The sequence below is a fragment of the Hyperoodon ampullatus genome, assembly GCF_949752795.1.
Source record: "Hyperoodon ampullatus genome assembly, chromosome: 6".
NCBI classification, from domain to species: Eukaryota; Metazoa; Chordata; class Mammalia; order Artiodactyla; family Ziphiidae; genus Hyperoodon; species Hyperoodon ampullatus.
In genome coordinates, this window is record NC_136919.1 from 61,672,919 (window position 1) to 61,688,570 (window position 15,652).

Sequence of the window (15,652 nt, forward strand, 5' to 3'; positions counted from 1 at the left end):
AAATAGGTAACCAATAAGAACCTGCTGTATAAAAAGTAAATAAATAAAATTCAAAAGAAAAAGAGAAAGGAAAAAAAATTTTTAAGTGAACAAAATAAATAAATAAAAATAAAGTAAAATAAGATGTGGTTTCCTGTTTTAATTAGACTTGCCAAGATAAGCATGAGTGGATCAAATAAAGAAGATATATACTGAATCAAGTATGAGAAAAATATACAGCCTTCTGGTTTCTAGGTATCTTATCTTGAGAACAAGTGACCAATTATTAAATTCAATACAAAAAAAAGTACACACTATCTTTGTTATTCCTCATTGGGCAGGGATGACGGTTAACCATACAAATTATGTTGACAATATTTTGCACTGGAAAAAAATATAGTTCTGTTAACTACCCATAATTTCTGTTCTCAATCGAATCCAACGTAGAGGACATATTATATCTCACAGACAATAGTTTGCTACTGGGTCTACAACTACAACTCTAGTCCTTCAACAATGTTAGGAGGTATGACAAATTTCAACCCCACATGGATTAAAATGATGGTTCACATAGAAACCCCCATGAATGGAATAAGCTGGATCAAAGGATATCTACACTAAAAGAGACAATATTTTACCAAAGTTTCTTAACCTTTATTTCTAAAATAAGGGAAATACTATTTTAGTATTTAATTGATCCACATATTCTAGGATGTTTTAACCAGAAACCCATCTACTTCCAAACTTAAATAAAAGACAATCCGTAATACGCCGGAGTGCACACAGGCCCATTTCTGTGTGTGTGTGTGTGTCTGCATGATCACATGTATGTGTAACTAACAAGCAAGTTCTGTGTGGTTCTCCAAAGTTGTAACTGACTTGGCATGGGTACTGAAAGAAAACACTTAGAAGTAAAAGATTGAGCATTCCATTTTAAAGCTCTTTATGGAAGTAGCATACCTGTGCCCTCTTCCGTACCTCCAGGAGGAGTTCGGAGTACTGCAGCTCCAGTTCCTTCTTTTGCTTGTGCCAGCAGTTCTCCTGGGCTTTGATCTGCTCTGACACTTTGTTAAAGGTGTCCTCCTGGGTTTGCTGAAGCTCTCTCATCGTATCAGACTTGTTTTTACAGATATACTCTAGATGACGTATCTAATTGGGGAAATGCAACAAATAAGATAGGCTCACAAACAAGTCCTTTGTATCATCTCCCCCCAAAATCTATTCCAGAATTTTATACTACATTTTATTCCTTAAGATCATATAAAAATTTTAAGATAAAATGAAAAAAAAATTAAGAAACAGGAATTAGTAGAACAAAATTATATTTTAGCAGAAAATGTGTGAATTGCATGTATAGATGACATCTATTCATTTTCTCTAATAATGTTACTTATTCTATAATCAATTTTACTGAGAAAATTAAGAAGAATATTTTAACTTCTAGAGCCAAAGCTCAAACTGTTCAGATATCTCAATGGGAAAGGAAGTATTTAAATGAGATTTACAAATCTACAAACATTTTACATATAATAAAGCAGAATGTTCCAACCATTTTTTATTTCACATTCAAAACAATGGAGAGAAAATCCTCATCATCTAACGTGTATAACAATTAATGATGTTTGAAACTATGAAAAACTATTAAAACACAATACCATCTCAGAGGATTAAAACAGGTACTCATTTTCATTATCAGTACTTTTCAAATCCGTTATACACATAGTCACAATCAAGAACAGCATCTCTGAGATAAGAAGTGATTTAGGAACAACTCCTACAGAACACCTACTGAACGCTGGCAGAAGACCTCACACCTCCCAAAAGGCAAGAAACTCCCCACGTACCTGGGTAGGGCAAAGCGGAGAGATTCCCGCACAGAAGATCGGTGCCAACCGGCACTCACCAGCCCGAGAGTCTTGTCTGCTCGCCCGCCGGGGCGGGCGGCGCTGGGAGCTGAGGCTCGGGCTTCGGTCGGAGAGCAGGGAGAGGACTGGGGCTGGCGGCGTGAACACAGCCTGAAGGGGCTAATGCGCCACAGCTAGCCGGGAGGGAGTCCAGGGAAAAGTATGGAGCTGCCGAAGAGGCAAGAGACTTTTTCTTCCCTCTTTGTTTCCTGGTGCGTGAGGAGAGGGGATTAAGAGCGCTGCTTAAAGGAGCTCCGGAGACAGGCGCGAGCCGCGGCTGAAAGCGCGGACCCCAGAGACAGGCTTGGGACGCTGGGGCTGCTGCCGCCGCCACGAGGCCTGTGTGTGAACGCAGGTCACTGTCCACGCCTCCCTTCCGGGGAGCCTGTGCAGCCCGTCACTGCTGGGGTCCCGGGATCCAGGGACGGCTTCCCTGGGAGAACGCACAGCGCGCCTCCGGCTGGTGCCACATCACGCTGGCTTCTGCCGCCGCAGGCTCACCCCGCCCTCCGTGCCCCTCCCTCCCCCCCAGCCTGAATGAGCCAGGGTCCCCGAAGCGGCTGCTCCTTTAACCCTGTCCTGTCTGAGCGAAGAACAGACGCCCTCCGGCGACCTACATGCAGAGGCGGGGCCAAATCCAAAGCTGAGACCCGGGAGCTGTGAGAACAAACAAGAGAAAGGGAAATCTCTCCCAGCAGCCTCAGAAGCAGCGGACTAAAGCTCCACAATCAACTTGATGTACCCTGCATCTGTGGAATACATGAATAGACAACAAATCATCCCAAATTGAGGAGCCAGGAGTCAGTGCTGTGCCTCTGAGGTGGGAGAGCCAACTTCAGGACACTGGTCCACAAGAGACCTCCCAGCTCCACATAATATCAAACGGCGAAAATCTTCCAGAGATCTCCATCTCAACACCAGCACCCAGCTTCAGTCAACGACCAGCAAGCTACAGTGCTGGTCACCCTATGCCAAACAACTAGCAAGACAGGAACACAACGCCAGCCATTAGCAGAGAGGCTGCCTAAAGTCATAAAAAGTCCACAGACACCCCAAAACACACCACCAGACGTGGACCTGCCCACCAGAAAGACAAGATCCAGCCTCATCCACCACAACACAGGCACTAGTCCCCTACACCAGGAAGCCTACAGAACCCACTAAACCAACCTTAGCCACTGGGGACAGACACCAAAAACAACGGGAACTATGAACCTGCAGCCTGCAAAAAGGAGACCCCAAACACAGTAACATAAGCAAAATGAGAAGACAGAAAAACATACAGCAGCAGAAGGAGCAAGATAAAAACCCACCAGACCTAACAAATGAAGAGGAAATAGGCAGTCTACCTGAAAAAGAATTCAGAATAATGATAGTAAAGATGATCCAAAATCTTGGAAATAGAAGAGACAAAATGCAAGAAACAGTTAACAAGGACCTAGAAGAACTAAAGATGAATCAAGCAATGATTAAAAACACAATAAGTGAAATGAAAAATACTCTAGATGCGATCAATAGCAGAATAACTGAGGCAGAAGAACGGATAAGTGAGGTGGAAGATAAAATAGTGGAAATAACTACTGCAGAGCAGAAGAAAGAAAAAAGAATGAAAAGAACTGAGAACAGTCTCAGAGACCTCTGGGACAACATTAAACACACCAACATTCGAATTATAGGGGTTCCAGAAGAAGAAGAGAAAAAGAAAGGGACTGAGAAAATATTTGAAGAGATTATACTTGAAAACTTCCCTAATATGGGAAAGGAAATAGTCAGTCAAATCCAGGAGGCACAGAGAGTCCCATACAGGATAAATCCAAGGAGAAATACGCCAAGACACATATTAATCAAACTGTCAAAAATTAAATACAAAGGAAACATATTAAAAGCAGCAAGGGAAAAACAACAAATAACACACAAGGGAATCCCCATAAGGTTAACAGCTGCTCTTTCAGCAGAAACTCTGCAAGCCAGAAGGGACTGGCAGGACATATTTAAAGTGTTGAAGGAGAAAAACCTGCAACCAAGATTACTCTACCCAGTAAGGATCTCATTCAGATTTGATGGAGAAATTAAAACCTTTCAGACAAGCAAAAGCTGAGAGAGTTCAGCACCACCAAACCAGCTTTACAACAAATGCTAAAGGAACTTCTCTAGGCAAGAAACAAAACAGAAGGAAAAGACCTACAATAACGAACCCAAAACAATTAAGAAAATGGGAATAGGAACATACATATCGATAATTACCTTAAACGTAAATGGACTAAATGCTCCCACCAAAAGACACAGATTGGCTGAATGGATACAAAAACAAGACTCATATATATGCTGTCTATAAGAGACCCACTTCAGACCTAGGGACATATACAGACTGAAAGTAAGGGGATGGAAAAAGATATTCCATGCAAATGGAAACCAAAAGAAAGCTGGAGTAGCAATTCTCATATCAGACAAAATAGACTTTAAAATAAAGACTATTACAAGAGACAAAGAAGGACACTATATAATGATCAAGGGATCGATCCAAGAAGAAGATATAACAATTGTAAATATTTATGCACCCAACATAGGAGCACCACAATACATAAGGCAAATACTAACATCCATAAAAGGGGAAATCGACAGTAACACATTCATAGTAGGGGACTTTAACACCCCACTTTCACCAATGGACAGATCATCCAAAATGAAAATAAATAAGAAAACACAAGCTTTAAATGATACATTAAACAAGATGGACTTAATTGATATTTATAGGACATTCCATCCAAAAACAACAGAATACACATTTTTCTCAAGTGTTCATGGAACATTCTCCAGGATAGATCATATCTTGGGTCACAAATCAAGCCTTGGTAAATTTAAGAAAATTGAAATTGTATCAAGTATCTTTTCCGACCACAATGCTGAGACTAGATATCAATTACAGGAAAAGAGCTGTAAAAAATACAAACACATGGAGGCTAAACAATACACTACTTAATAATGAAGTGATCACTGAAGAAATCAAAGAGGAAATTAAAAAATACCTAGAAACAAATGACAATGGAGACACGACGACCCAAAACCTATGGGATGCAGCAAAAGCAGTTCTAAGAGGCAAGTTTATAGCAATACAATCCCACCTTAAGAAACAGGAAACATCTCGAATAAACAACCTAACCTTGCACCTAAAGCAATTAGAGAAAGAAGAACAAAAACATCCCAAAGTTAGCAGAAGGAAAGAAATCATAAAAACCAGATCAAAAATAAATAAAAAAGAAATGAAGGAAACGATAGCAAAGATCAATAAAATTAACAGCTGGTTCTTTGAGAAGATAAACAAAATTGATAAACCATTAGCCAGACTCATCAAGAAAAAAAGGGAGAAGACTCAAATCAATAGAATTAGAAATGAAAAAGGAGAAGTAACAACTGACACTGCAGAAATACAAAACATCATGAGAGATTACTACAAGCAACTCTATGCCAATAAAATGGACAACCTGGAAGAAATGGACAAATTCTTAGAAATGCACAACCTTCTGAGACTGAATCAGGAAGAAATAGAAAATATGAACAGACCAATCACAAGCACTGAAATTGAAACTGTGATTAAAAATCTTCCTTCCAAAGCCCAGGACCAGATGGCTTCACAGGGGAATTCTATCAAACATTTAGAGAAGAGCTAACACCTATCCTTCTCAAACTCTTCCAAAATATAGCAGAGGGGGGAACACTCGCAAACTCATTCTACAAGGTCACCATCACCCTGATACCAAAACCAGACAAGGATGTCACAAAGAAAGAAAACTACAGGCCAATATCACTGATGAACATAGATGCAAAAATCCTCAACAAAATACTAGCAAACAGAATCCAACAGCACATTAAAAGGATCATACACCATGATCAAGTGGGGTTTATTCCAGGAGTGCAAGGATTCTTCAATATATGCAAATCAATCAACATGATACACCATATTAACAAATTGAAGGAGAAAAACCATATGATCATCTCAATAGATGCAGAGAAAGCTTTCGACAAAATTCAACACCCATTTATGATAAAAACCCTGCAGAAAGTAGGCATAGAGGGAACTTTCCTCAACATAATAAAGGCCATATATGACAAACCCACAGCCAGCATCGTCCTCAATGGTGAAAAACTGAAACCATTTCCACTAAGATCAGGAACAAGACAAGGTTGCCCACTCTCACCACTCTTATTCAACATAGTTTTGGAAGTTTTAGCCACAGCAATCAGAGAAGAAAAGGAAATAAAAGGAATCCAAATCAGAAAAGAAGAAGTAAAGCTGTTACTGTTTGCAGATGACACGATACTATACATAGAGAATCCTAAAGATGCTACCAGAAAACTACTAGAGCTAATCAATGAATTTGGTAAAGTAGCAGGATACAAAATTAATGCACAGAAATCTCTGGCATTCCTATACACTAATGATGAAAAATCTGAAAGTGAAATCAAGAAAATTCTCCCATTTACCACTGCAACAAAAAGATAAAATATCTAGGAATAAACCTACCTAAGGAGACAAAAGACCTGTATGCAGAAAATTATAAGACACTGATGAAAGAAATTAAAGATGATACAAATAGATGGAGAGATATACCATGTTCTTGGACTGGAAGAATCAACATTGTGAAAATGACTCTGCTACCCAAAGCAATCTACAGATTCAATGCAATCCCTATCAAACTACCACTGGCATTTTTCACAGAACTAGAACAAAAAATTTCACAATTTGTATGGAAACACAAAAGACCCCGAATAGCCAAAGCAATCTTGAGAATGAAAAATGGAGCTGGAGGAATCAGGCTCCCTGACTTCAGACTATACTACAAAGCTACAGTAATCAAGACAGTATGGTACTGGCACAAAAACAGAAAGATAGATCAATGGAGCAGGATAGAAAGCCCAGAGATAAACCCACGCACATATGGTCACCTTATCTTTGATAAAGGAGGCAGGAATGTACAGTGCAGAAAGGACAGTCTCTTCAATAAGTGGTGCTGGGAAAACTGGACAGGGACATGTAAAAGTATGAGATTAGATTACTCCCTAACACCATACACAAAAATAAGCTAAAAATGGATTAAAGACCTAAATGTAAGGCCAGACACTATCAAACTCTTAGAGGAAAACATAGGCAGAACACTCTATGACATAAATCACAGCAAGATCCTTTTGGACCCACCTCCTAGAGAAATGGAAATAAAGACAAAAATAAACACATGGGACCTAATGAAACTTAAAAGCTTTTGTACAGCAAAGGAAACCATAAATAAGACCAAAAGACAACCCTTAGAATGGGAGAAAATATTTGCAAATGAAGCAACTGACAAAGGATTAATGTCCAAAATTTATAAGCAGCTCATGCAGCTCAATAACAAAAAAACAAACAACCCAATCCAAAAATGGGCAGAAGACCTAAATAGACATTTCTCCACATAAGATATACAGACTGCCAACAAACACATGAAAGGATGCTCAACATCTTTACTCATTAGAGAAATGCAAATCAAAACTACAATGAGATATCATCTCACACCAGTCAGAATGGACATCATCAAAAAATCTAGAAAGAATAAATGCTGGAGAGGCTGTGGAAAAAAGGGAACACTCTTGCACTGCTGGTAGGAATGTGAATTGGTACAGCCACTATGGAGAACAGTATGGAGGTTCCTTAAAAAACTAAAAATAGAACTACCATATGACCCAGCAGTCCCACTACTGGCCATATACCTTGAGAAAAACATAATTCAAAAAGAGTCATGTACCAAAATGTTCATAACAGCCCTATTTACAATAGCCCGGAGATGGAAACAACCTAAGTGTCCATCATCGGATGAATGGATAAAGAAGATGTGGCACATATATACAATGGAAATTACTCAGCCATAAAAAGAAACGAAATTGAGCTATTTGTAATGAGGTGGATGGACCTAGAGTCTGTCATACAGAGTGAAGTAAGTCAGAAAGAGAAAGACAAATACTGTATGCTGACACATATATATGGAATTTAAGAAAAAAAAATGTCATGAAGAACATAGGGGTAAGACAGGAATAAAGACACAGACCTACTAGAGAATGGACTTGAGGATATGGGAAGGGGGAAGGGTAAGCTGTGACAAAGCGAAAGAGAGGCATGGACATATATACACTACCAAACGAAAGGTAGATAGCTAGTGGGAAGCAGCCACATAGCACAGGGAGATCAGCTCGGTGCTTTGTGACCGCTTGGAGGGGTGGGATAGGGAGGGTGGGAGGGATATGCAAGAGGGAGGGGATATGGGAACATATGTATATGTATAACTGATTAAATTTGTTATAAAGCAGAAACTAACACACCATTGTTAAGAAATTATACTCTAATAAAGATGTAAAAAAAAAAGAACAGCATCTCCACTTCTCACAATTTATTCCCTCATTTCCTCAATCCTACTTCTCAGTGCCTATGACTGTTTGCCAATAGGACCAAGACAAAATGCTCTTACTCTAAAACTGGGCCAAGATGCTATTTCATTACTTCAACAGAAGTAATGAAAAAAAAACTTAGGGAACAGTTTTTCTCTCTGTGTCCCTTAAGAGCAAATGTCACTGCAACTAAGATCTGGAAACTAGATCACATAAATATAGTTCTGACTAGTTCAATAGACCTGGGATAAGAATCAATACCTTTAACGGAGGAATACACTGGACTGCTAAGCCACTTTCATTTTCAATAACCAAAATGAGGTTTTTTCATTTTTTTTTGGAAAGACTGAATTCCTAGGTTTGTGAATGATAAAGGCACCATAATAGTCTACTGTTTTCTCCTACAATATATCCTTCTTACATTCTAAAGCACTGAATGGGTTTTGCAATATAGTTTGTTATATTATAAGAAATATCATAAACATAATTTTTAAATTTTAAGTGCTTTTAAAGTAACACCTTGTTATTTCCTGAGCAAAGAATTTTAAGATCATGTTTTGAATAACTGTATCTTGTTTCTATTTTATGCTAACATAAAGTGTTGGTTTATTAATGTAAATGACTAAGTTCTTTGAATTGCTTCATCAGTAAGATTAATTTATTTTCTTTTAATTAAGTCCCTGTGGCTAACACTGGCTAGCAGTATTAGCATGTCCTGAACAGAAAGTGGAGCTCAGAGACTTCATACAGACTTCAGTCACATTTACATGCCCATAGCAATGGCATCAAACTGAGTTGTAGACAAGCCATAATTAATGGTATTGAATTATTAACACCCAAATTCTTTTTGAAATAAGATGAATGTCAGCCCCTCTTAATGATACTGTGATGTGGACAAATGTCACTGAATTTAATAGAGGTATCTGGTGCCTGAGGACAGTTACCTTCTCATTAGCCCTGTTGAGGTCTATGATCCAGGCATCAACATTCTCCTGCAAAACTGCACAAAGCTCAGACCAAGAGAATTTATCCAGCATGCCTTCTGGTTGTTTTATGAGCACAGAGCCTGCTATCAAGTGCTGATACAAGGTATGAAGGAAGGTTAGCTTCTCCTACGAGAAAAAAAGAAATTAATTCCAGTATATAAACACTGTAAGAAGTAAAACACTTAATATACATGGTGAAGAATTTATTTCAAAAATCCTGGAAAGGAATGAAGATACTCAAGTATTAGAATATCGCCATTTTGGTGACTTCTTTTACATTCAAAATTAAGCATCAGGCAGAAACTTGAAATTGCTTACATTTAGTTTTCAAAACCAAAATCTCAAGTCTAGAAGCCAGAAGACCCGGGTTCTGCTAAGGACGTGATCTGAGTAAGTGTCTGTTCAGACCTCACCTTCCCCAGCTGTAACATGAGGTATCTGGACTAGTTGTTTCTAAGCCCTTCTAACTGGAACTTAGTATGGTAATTCTATAATTTCATATTTACATTTACCAAAAAAGATGTTATTTAAGTCAAAAAACTAATATAAAGAGAAGAGCGTTACCCAACTCTGTTGAAGAAAAAGTTATACCAATATCTGTACTTTACATGCACACAAGTATTCAGCCTTCCTCCTCCTCCAGAGATTCCAGTTTACTTACCACTTATAGGAAATCTATCCCAAGCCCCCTAGGCAAAGCAGAGAGTGATATGAAAGAGATGGAAGATGGGCTCATTTTTCTTCCCCACTTAGAAGTTCATACCATATTTGGCACACTGGGCATTTGTAGGTGTTTAAATATTACAAAGTTAACAGTCCAAAAAATGGACATAGCTGCCCAAGATATACTTTCAAAACTGTCCAATTAAAAATATGTTAAAAAATCCTTTAAAATTATATTGCCATTGTCATAGCTAAGCCATCCATTGTTTAATGACCTAGAAACTCTATACTGCAAATTCAGTAAAAAGCTGATCCCATCTTGAACACACAAGGAGAGTTCCTTCTAAAATGCTAAATGGCTCTCTTTATAAGGCATTTCATCTATAAAGTCAAAGAATGGAACTCAAGACAAGGTAATTGTGAAGCTGCAAAATGAGTATTTTATGTAGATAAAATAACTTCCCTCAAGATTTTTTAACAGATCAGCAGGAAAACTTTTAAAAGAAGAAAATTTAAGAGGAAAAAATAGGAATTCTAATCTTCCAGATAAGAAAAACTGAATGTAGTACATGTAAAGGTTTTATAGTTAGAAATTGTGGTGAAAGTTTTCCAATATATATAAAATTGTGCATCTTTAATTCTCCCTGTATGTCACCTTAGTTTTTTTCCAAATATAACAATTTAAAAACCAAAAAAATTGAATATATAGTTATATCCACAAACTTGAGTTAGGATATCAGAAGAGTCTTCATAAATATGCTATGTCTTTTTCTTTTTTAAGCAATTAAAGATGTGTTTTGCATTTTCAACTAAGTTGAGATGTTTAAAAATCTTGTCAAATATAACTAACCAAACAGAATATTCAGGCACTGAAAATCGTTCCTCTCCACATTTTGCCAAGTGATCGAGTTCTTCCGAAAGGGTAATTCATTGTGTTGCCATCATGTCCTTTTTGCTTGGGCTGTGATGAACCGTGCATGATAATCATCCATTTGGCGTGAAAAGAGAATCTCAAGATCCAAAATCAATTCACACATGTTGAACCTAACCACAATGCTGTAGACATGCTGACTTTACAATACAGTCAGGCTTCTAGTTTCCTTTACTTTAATCATTATCTGATGTGTAGAACAATTCCAGCCCCTTCATGTGGACACAATTTAAATCCCAGACTGTAAGAAGAGTGGAAAGAATGTTTCCTTTTTACTCTCTTGGCATTCATGTTCGTATTTGTTGGAGTAATGAACTCAATATGCAGGACGACTCAGATAAACTAGCTCCACACTAGCTAGACTAGCTCTACCTCCCATGGGTAAAAGAAAATATAAGATAACAATTCTACTCACACAGGCTCATACAGTTATATAAAAGTTTGTCATAATATTTTAAGAAGCCATTAATAAATTAACACAGATAGGTAACTCTCAAGGGCATCCAAATAAACTTTTAACTTTGTGGGACTTGTATTTTTCTAAATTTTGTTTAATATCCTACAATTATAAAGAGTAAGGTGACTGTCTATTACAGTAGATATTATTCCTGTTTTGCAAATAAGGAAACAAAGATGTGGAGAGACCAAGCTATGTGGCTTGTCCATATTCACAGTTTATAAATAAAAGTACCTCTATCCATGTCAATTCTTTCTGATTACAAAAAAGATTCTTTCCACCATGGCAGGCTACTAAACTACTGAAATAAAAAATAATTTTGTCATTGGCAAACAGGACTGTTAGGAGCATAGCTACTTGAGATAGGATGTTCTAATAGCGAAAATTACTTGTATAAGTGATAAAAGGGTTAAACTACTTTATTTCTCTTGCAAAATAGGATCATACAAGAGTAATGGAATGACTGATTTTGCAGCTGGCATGAAGATTTCAAAAGAGCTCAGAAGAATTTTTTGAATTAAATCAAATAAGAATAAAAACAGACACTTGACAGATGTAAACTTCTAAAACTGAGATTAGTGCAAGGCCTTTCCTGACAGTCATCTTGTCTCAGGTAATACCTCAGTATCCTTATGGAAAGTCTGGGAAAGCTTCTGCAGCTCACTTTCAGATTGGGCTGCTCGCGCCATTTCTTTCTCCCAACAGTGCAGCATATTTTGTAGTTCCACTTTTAAAGTGCTTATTAGAGCCTCTCTGTCTGCACATTTAGTGCGTAAATGACTTAACTCTTTATTGACATCAGCCAATTTATCCTGAAGGTCCTGTTGGAGACACCAAATAAAGAGATTGTATCAAGATGATAACATTTAAATATAAAATGTTAATTACTTACTCCAAAAAGCTCTTTGAGTTTTCCTTTCAACTCGTTATAAGAATATAACTTGGTAGCCCCCAAATTTTTTTAAACTTGTAAATAACATTTTAAAAATAAATCTCTTACATTTACTATAAGAACACTTACTTCCCAATGACATTCCAAATACCAATAGAAATCTCAAATATGTGACATAAAATTCTGCTGAACTATTTACTCCTTACCCTTAACAAATTCTACTCAAGTATGTCCATGATAAACGACATGAACCAACACCAAAAAATTCCAACTCTGAACGTTGGATTAGTACAATTTTGCAAAGATGTAGTACATAAGACCAGCACAGAAAATAAACTGTTGCCCTAGACCTTAGCCAGGTGTGGTCACAGCCCACTACTAGGCATGATGTACTAAAAACAATGGCTCCACCCCAAAATGATGAAAACTGACCCCAAATATTGATGTGCTATGTAAAATATGTTGAATGTGTATCTAAGGCTGGATATCAAATCTTAAATCATTTTTTGAATCTATGGTATTATAATTAAATCTGGGAAATGAATTTTTCCTTTAACCAAAACAATTTCCAATCAAGTTTTATTTTTTTAATGAAAAAACATTCTTCTTACTTTGACCAACATTAAAAAAAGTTTTTAATTGTATCTAAACATACTTAATCAAAAATAGGAAGATATATTTTCAGATATCTCTACTTAAAAATATGCCCTAAATAATTATATTTGTTTCCTAATAAAAAAGGAAAAAGTTATTCTAAATCACAATACCTTTATATTTTTAGCATGAGATTCTACCTTCTGTTTGGTAGACTCAAGTTCATTAGATGCCTTTTCCTTAGCATGATTCACGTTGCTTAGCTGATGAAAGAAAATGTAAGTAAACTTTAAAAATATTTTTCAACGGTGGGTAACTCAAAAGCTAATCTTTAAATGTTTTTATGCAATTACTTAAATACAAACTTTTTATAGTAATCCAGAGACTTAAAAAATTATTTCTTTTGGTTAACTATGTAATTTCTGTCCCAAGTTCACATGGCTAAAAAGAAAAGAAAGCATTCAAGCTTAAAATGTCAGTAATGTTATTGTGTTTTTACTAGATATCTGGATAAAGGATTTCATTCTTACTGTAAACAAATATAACTTTATTCTTAAAATCCTACTGGACCAAAATGCCAGAAGCAGTGGTATCTATACAGAAAGAAAAGAGGACAGACCAGAAGACTGTTCTTTCTACATGACGAGAATATTCACTGGTCTCTCAGTCCATATGACAACTTCAGGGTCGGTCACATGCTGTCCTACTGGGAAGGCTTGTGGCAGGTCATCAGTTGGTCCTGCTCCGCTTGTGATTTATTTTCTTTGACAGTTCATTCTTCTTTCTGTCAGACTGCTCTTTTTGCTTTCTTTGCAGCCACCCCTTGGTCTCCCCACTGCTGTCTCTGGCACTGGTTCACAACAAAGCGCATTACTAAGCCAAAGCCTGCTGAGTCGACTTTTCAACTGTGCTGAGGATCATGTGACATTCATCCTCCCAAATAACAATTCGCTGTGGGTAATATGTTCCTAGTTACCCTGCAGCTTCCAGACCTAGGCCTCAGAAGAGTTTCATAAACTACTAACAATACAGGCTGTCTTGTCTCACTGAGAGTTAGCAATGTTTGCTCTTTATAGAAATTTAATTATTTCAGTGGTCACTTTCTTTTATACCTTTTGAACAATTACAATTACTGAGGGCATTAAGAAGACTCACTTTTCCTTCTTTATTCACCTTAGCAAACTAAAGTAAAATATGCCTCTTCTTATGGGAAATATAAGGGTTTCAAGGCCTTTGTATTACATAAAAGAAACAGATAAACAGAGGGATAAACACTAAATTCCATGCTATGTGGCTTGTCTTTGGTTGGAACAATTGTTTGTTGCTTTGCTAACTAATTGTGTTTAATGCAGTTACTTCATATTCTCTAATTTAACAAGATGTAACTAAATAAACTCTTCAATCTTTAAAGCACAAATTCATAAAACATTTTAATACCCAAGAAAATTATCAACCCACAAGTTAAACAATACAAAAGAGAAGATAAATAAAAGCATGAGCTTTTTCAATCAGGAAACTAAAAACCTCCAAGCTACATCAAACAGATATTTGTTTTTAAAACCTTCTAACGCTTTACTCCCTTTAGAGAATGCACACTAATTTCTCTCTTTTTTATTGACTTCTACAATTTGTAGAACTCCTAAGCCAAAATACTGGCAAACCCTAAATTTCCAGTACCTATTCCAAATTTCATAAAAACACATTAACATTTAAATATAACATATATTAACTAAATGAGTTGCATAGCTCTTTTGTTAAATTAAAATAGATAAATTATGAAGACCAAGAAGTGACAGTCTTTATAACTTTGAAAATAGTAGTGTGACAAAAGAGAGAGTGAGACTCGACTTTAGGCCACACTTAAAGAAAGAACAGTGACAGACAACTTGTTATTTTTTGTATCTGTAAAGCTGTCAAATCAACATTCCCAATACTTTTGACCTTTGTAACAAGCAAGTAATATGTACTGCTGCAGGCCGAAGGCTATTTGTGTGGAGCCAAACAGTGCAAGTGTTACCTCATTAGATGCATCTTCCAGCTTGTTCTGGTAATCTGTCAAGGTACGCCTCAAACTCTCAAGGACAACAGAGAAGCTGGGAGGTTTATCTTTGTCCCTGTGGATGCCTAGAGAAAAATACAGGATGAAAATATACTGTTAAAGTCACAAAGGGACAACAGCTAAGCAAACAGTAACAGAGATATTACAATTAGATATAACTGAAAAGACATCATGATATACCAAGTAGAATCTTATCCTCATAAGTATACTGCTGTATAGCCTAGTATTAATAGCTTTTCTAAACAAGTGATCAAATTAAGTTCATAATATATCAAGTCCAAATTTATGGCTACTTTGTACCTTACTATGCCCACCTTGTAGTTAGTAGTAAAGCTCTTTTTTTTTTCCTATTTCCAAGGTAACTGAAGTATCTGTACACACCTGTTATCCAACAATTAAATAAACAGTCTGTACTAAACACTGTTTGGGGGAGTTACATACATTTACTTTGGTCCTTGTGTTTCTGATCAGTCAGGCCTATTTTTTCCTTAAACAATTTCTGAACCCAAGAGCACATAATTTTCTGTTATGCTTGGAAATAATGTTCTTCAATCCTTAAAATTCTCAAGTTACAATTTGAAATAAATAATAAAAATACTATTATCTACATAGGCCACATCATGTTTCAATTAAAACCCTTAAAACTGATACTCCTTGTAAAAATATGAGTATTTCCATATTATGCCCTCAAACCATTTTAATTTAGGTAGGCCATAAGTTAGTTGAGCTAATCAAGATCACATGGTCAAATGTTTATTTTTTAAACTTTTAAA

The 15,652-nt window shown here is 36.6% G+C and overlaps 1 protein-coding gene across 3 annotated transcripts in view; it reads right to left on the minus strand.

Moving 5' to 3' along the window:
• CCDC171 (coiled-coil domain containing 171) overlaps positions 1-15,652 on the minus strand; it is a gene marked incomplete at both ends in the record, with an annotated part of 355,055 nt that overhangs the window by 221,554 nt on the left and 117,849 nt on the right. For 2 of the 3 annotated variants that reach the window (XM_079707044.1, XM_079707042.1), the window contains 5 exons: positions 940-1,128; positions 9,242-9,409; positions 11,955-12,155; positions 12,994-13,083; positions 14,838-14,944. In XM_079707044.1, coding sequence (XP_079563170.1) covers positions 940-1,128; positions 9,242-9,409; positions 11,955-12,155; positions 12,994-13,083; positions 14,838-14,944 — 755 coding nt within the window. The remainder of the gene's footprint in view (positions 1-939; positions 1,129-9,241; positions 9,410-11,954; positions 12,156-12,993; positions 13,084-14,837; positions 14,945-15,652) is intronic. The other variant, XM_079707043.1, reaches the window with a different exon arrangement.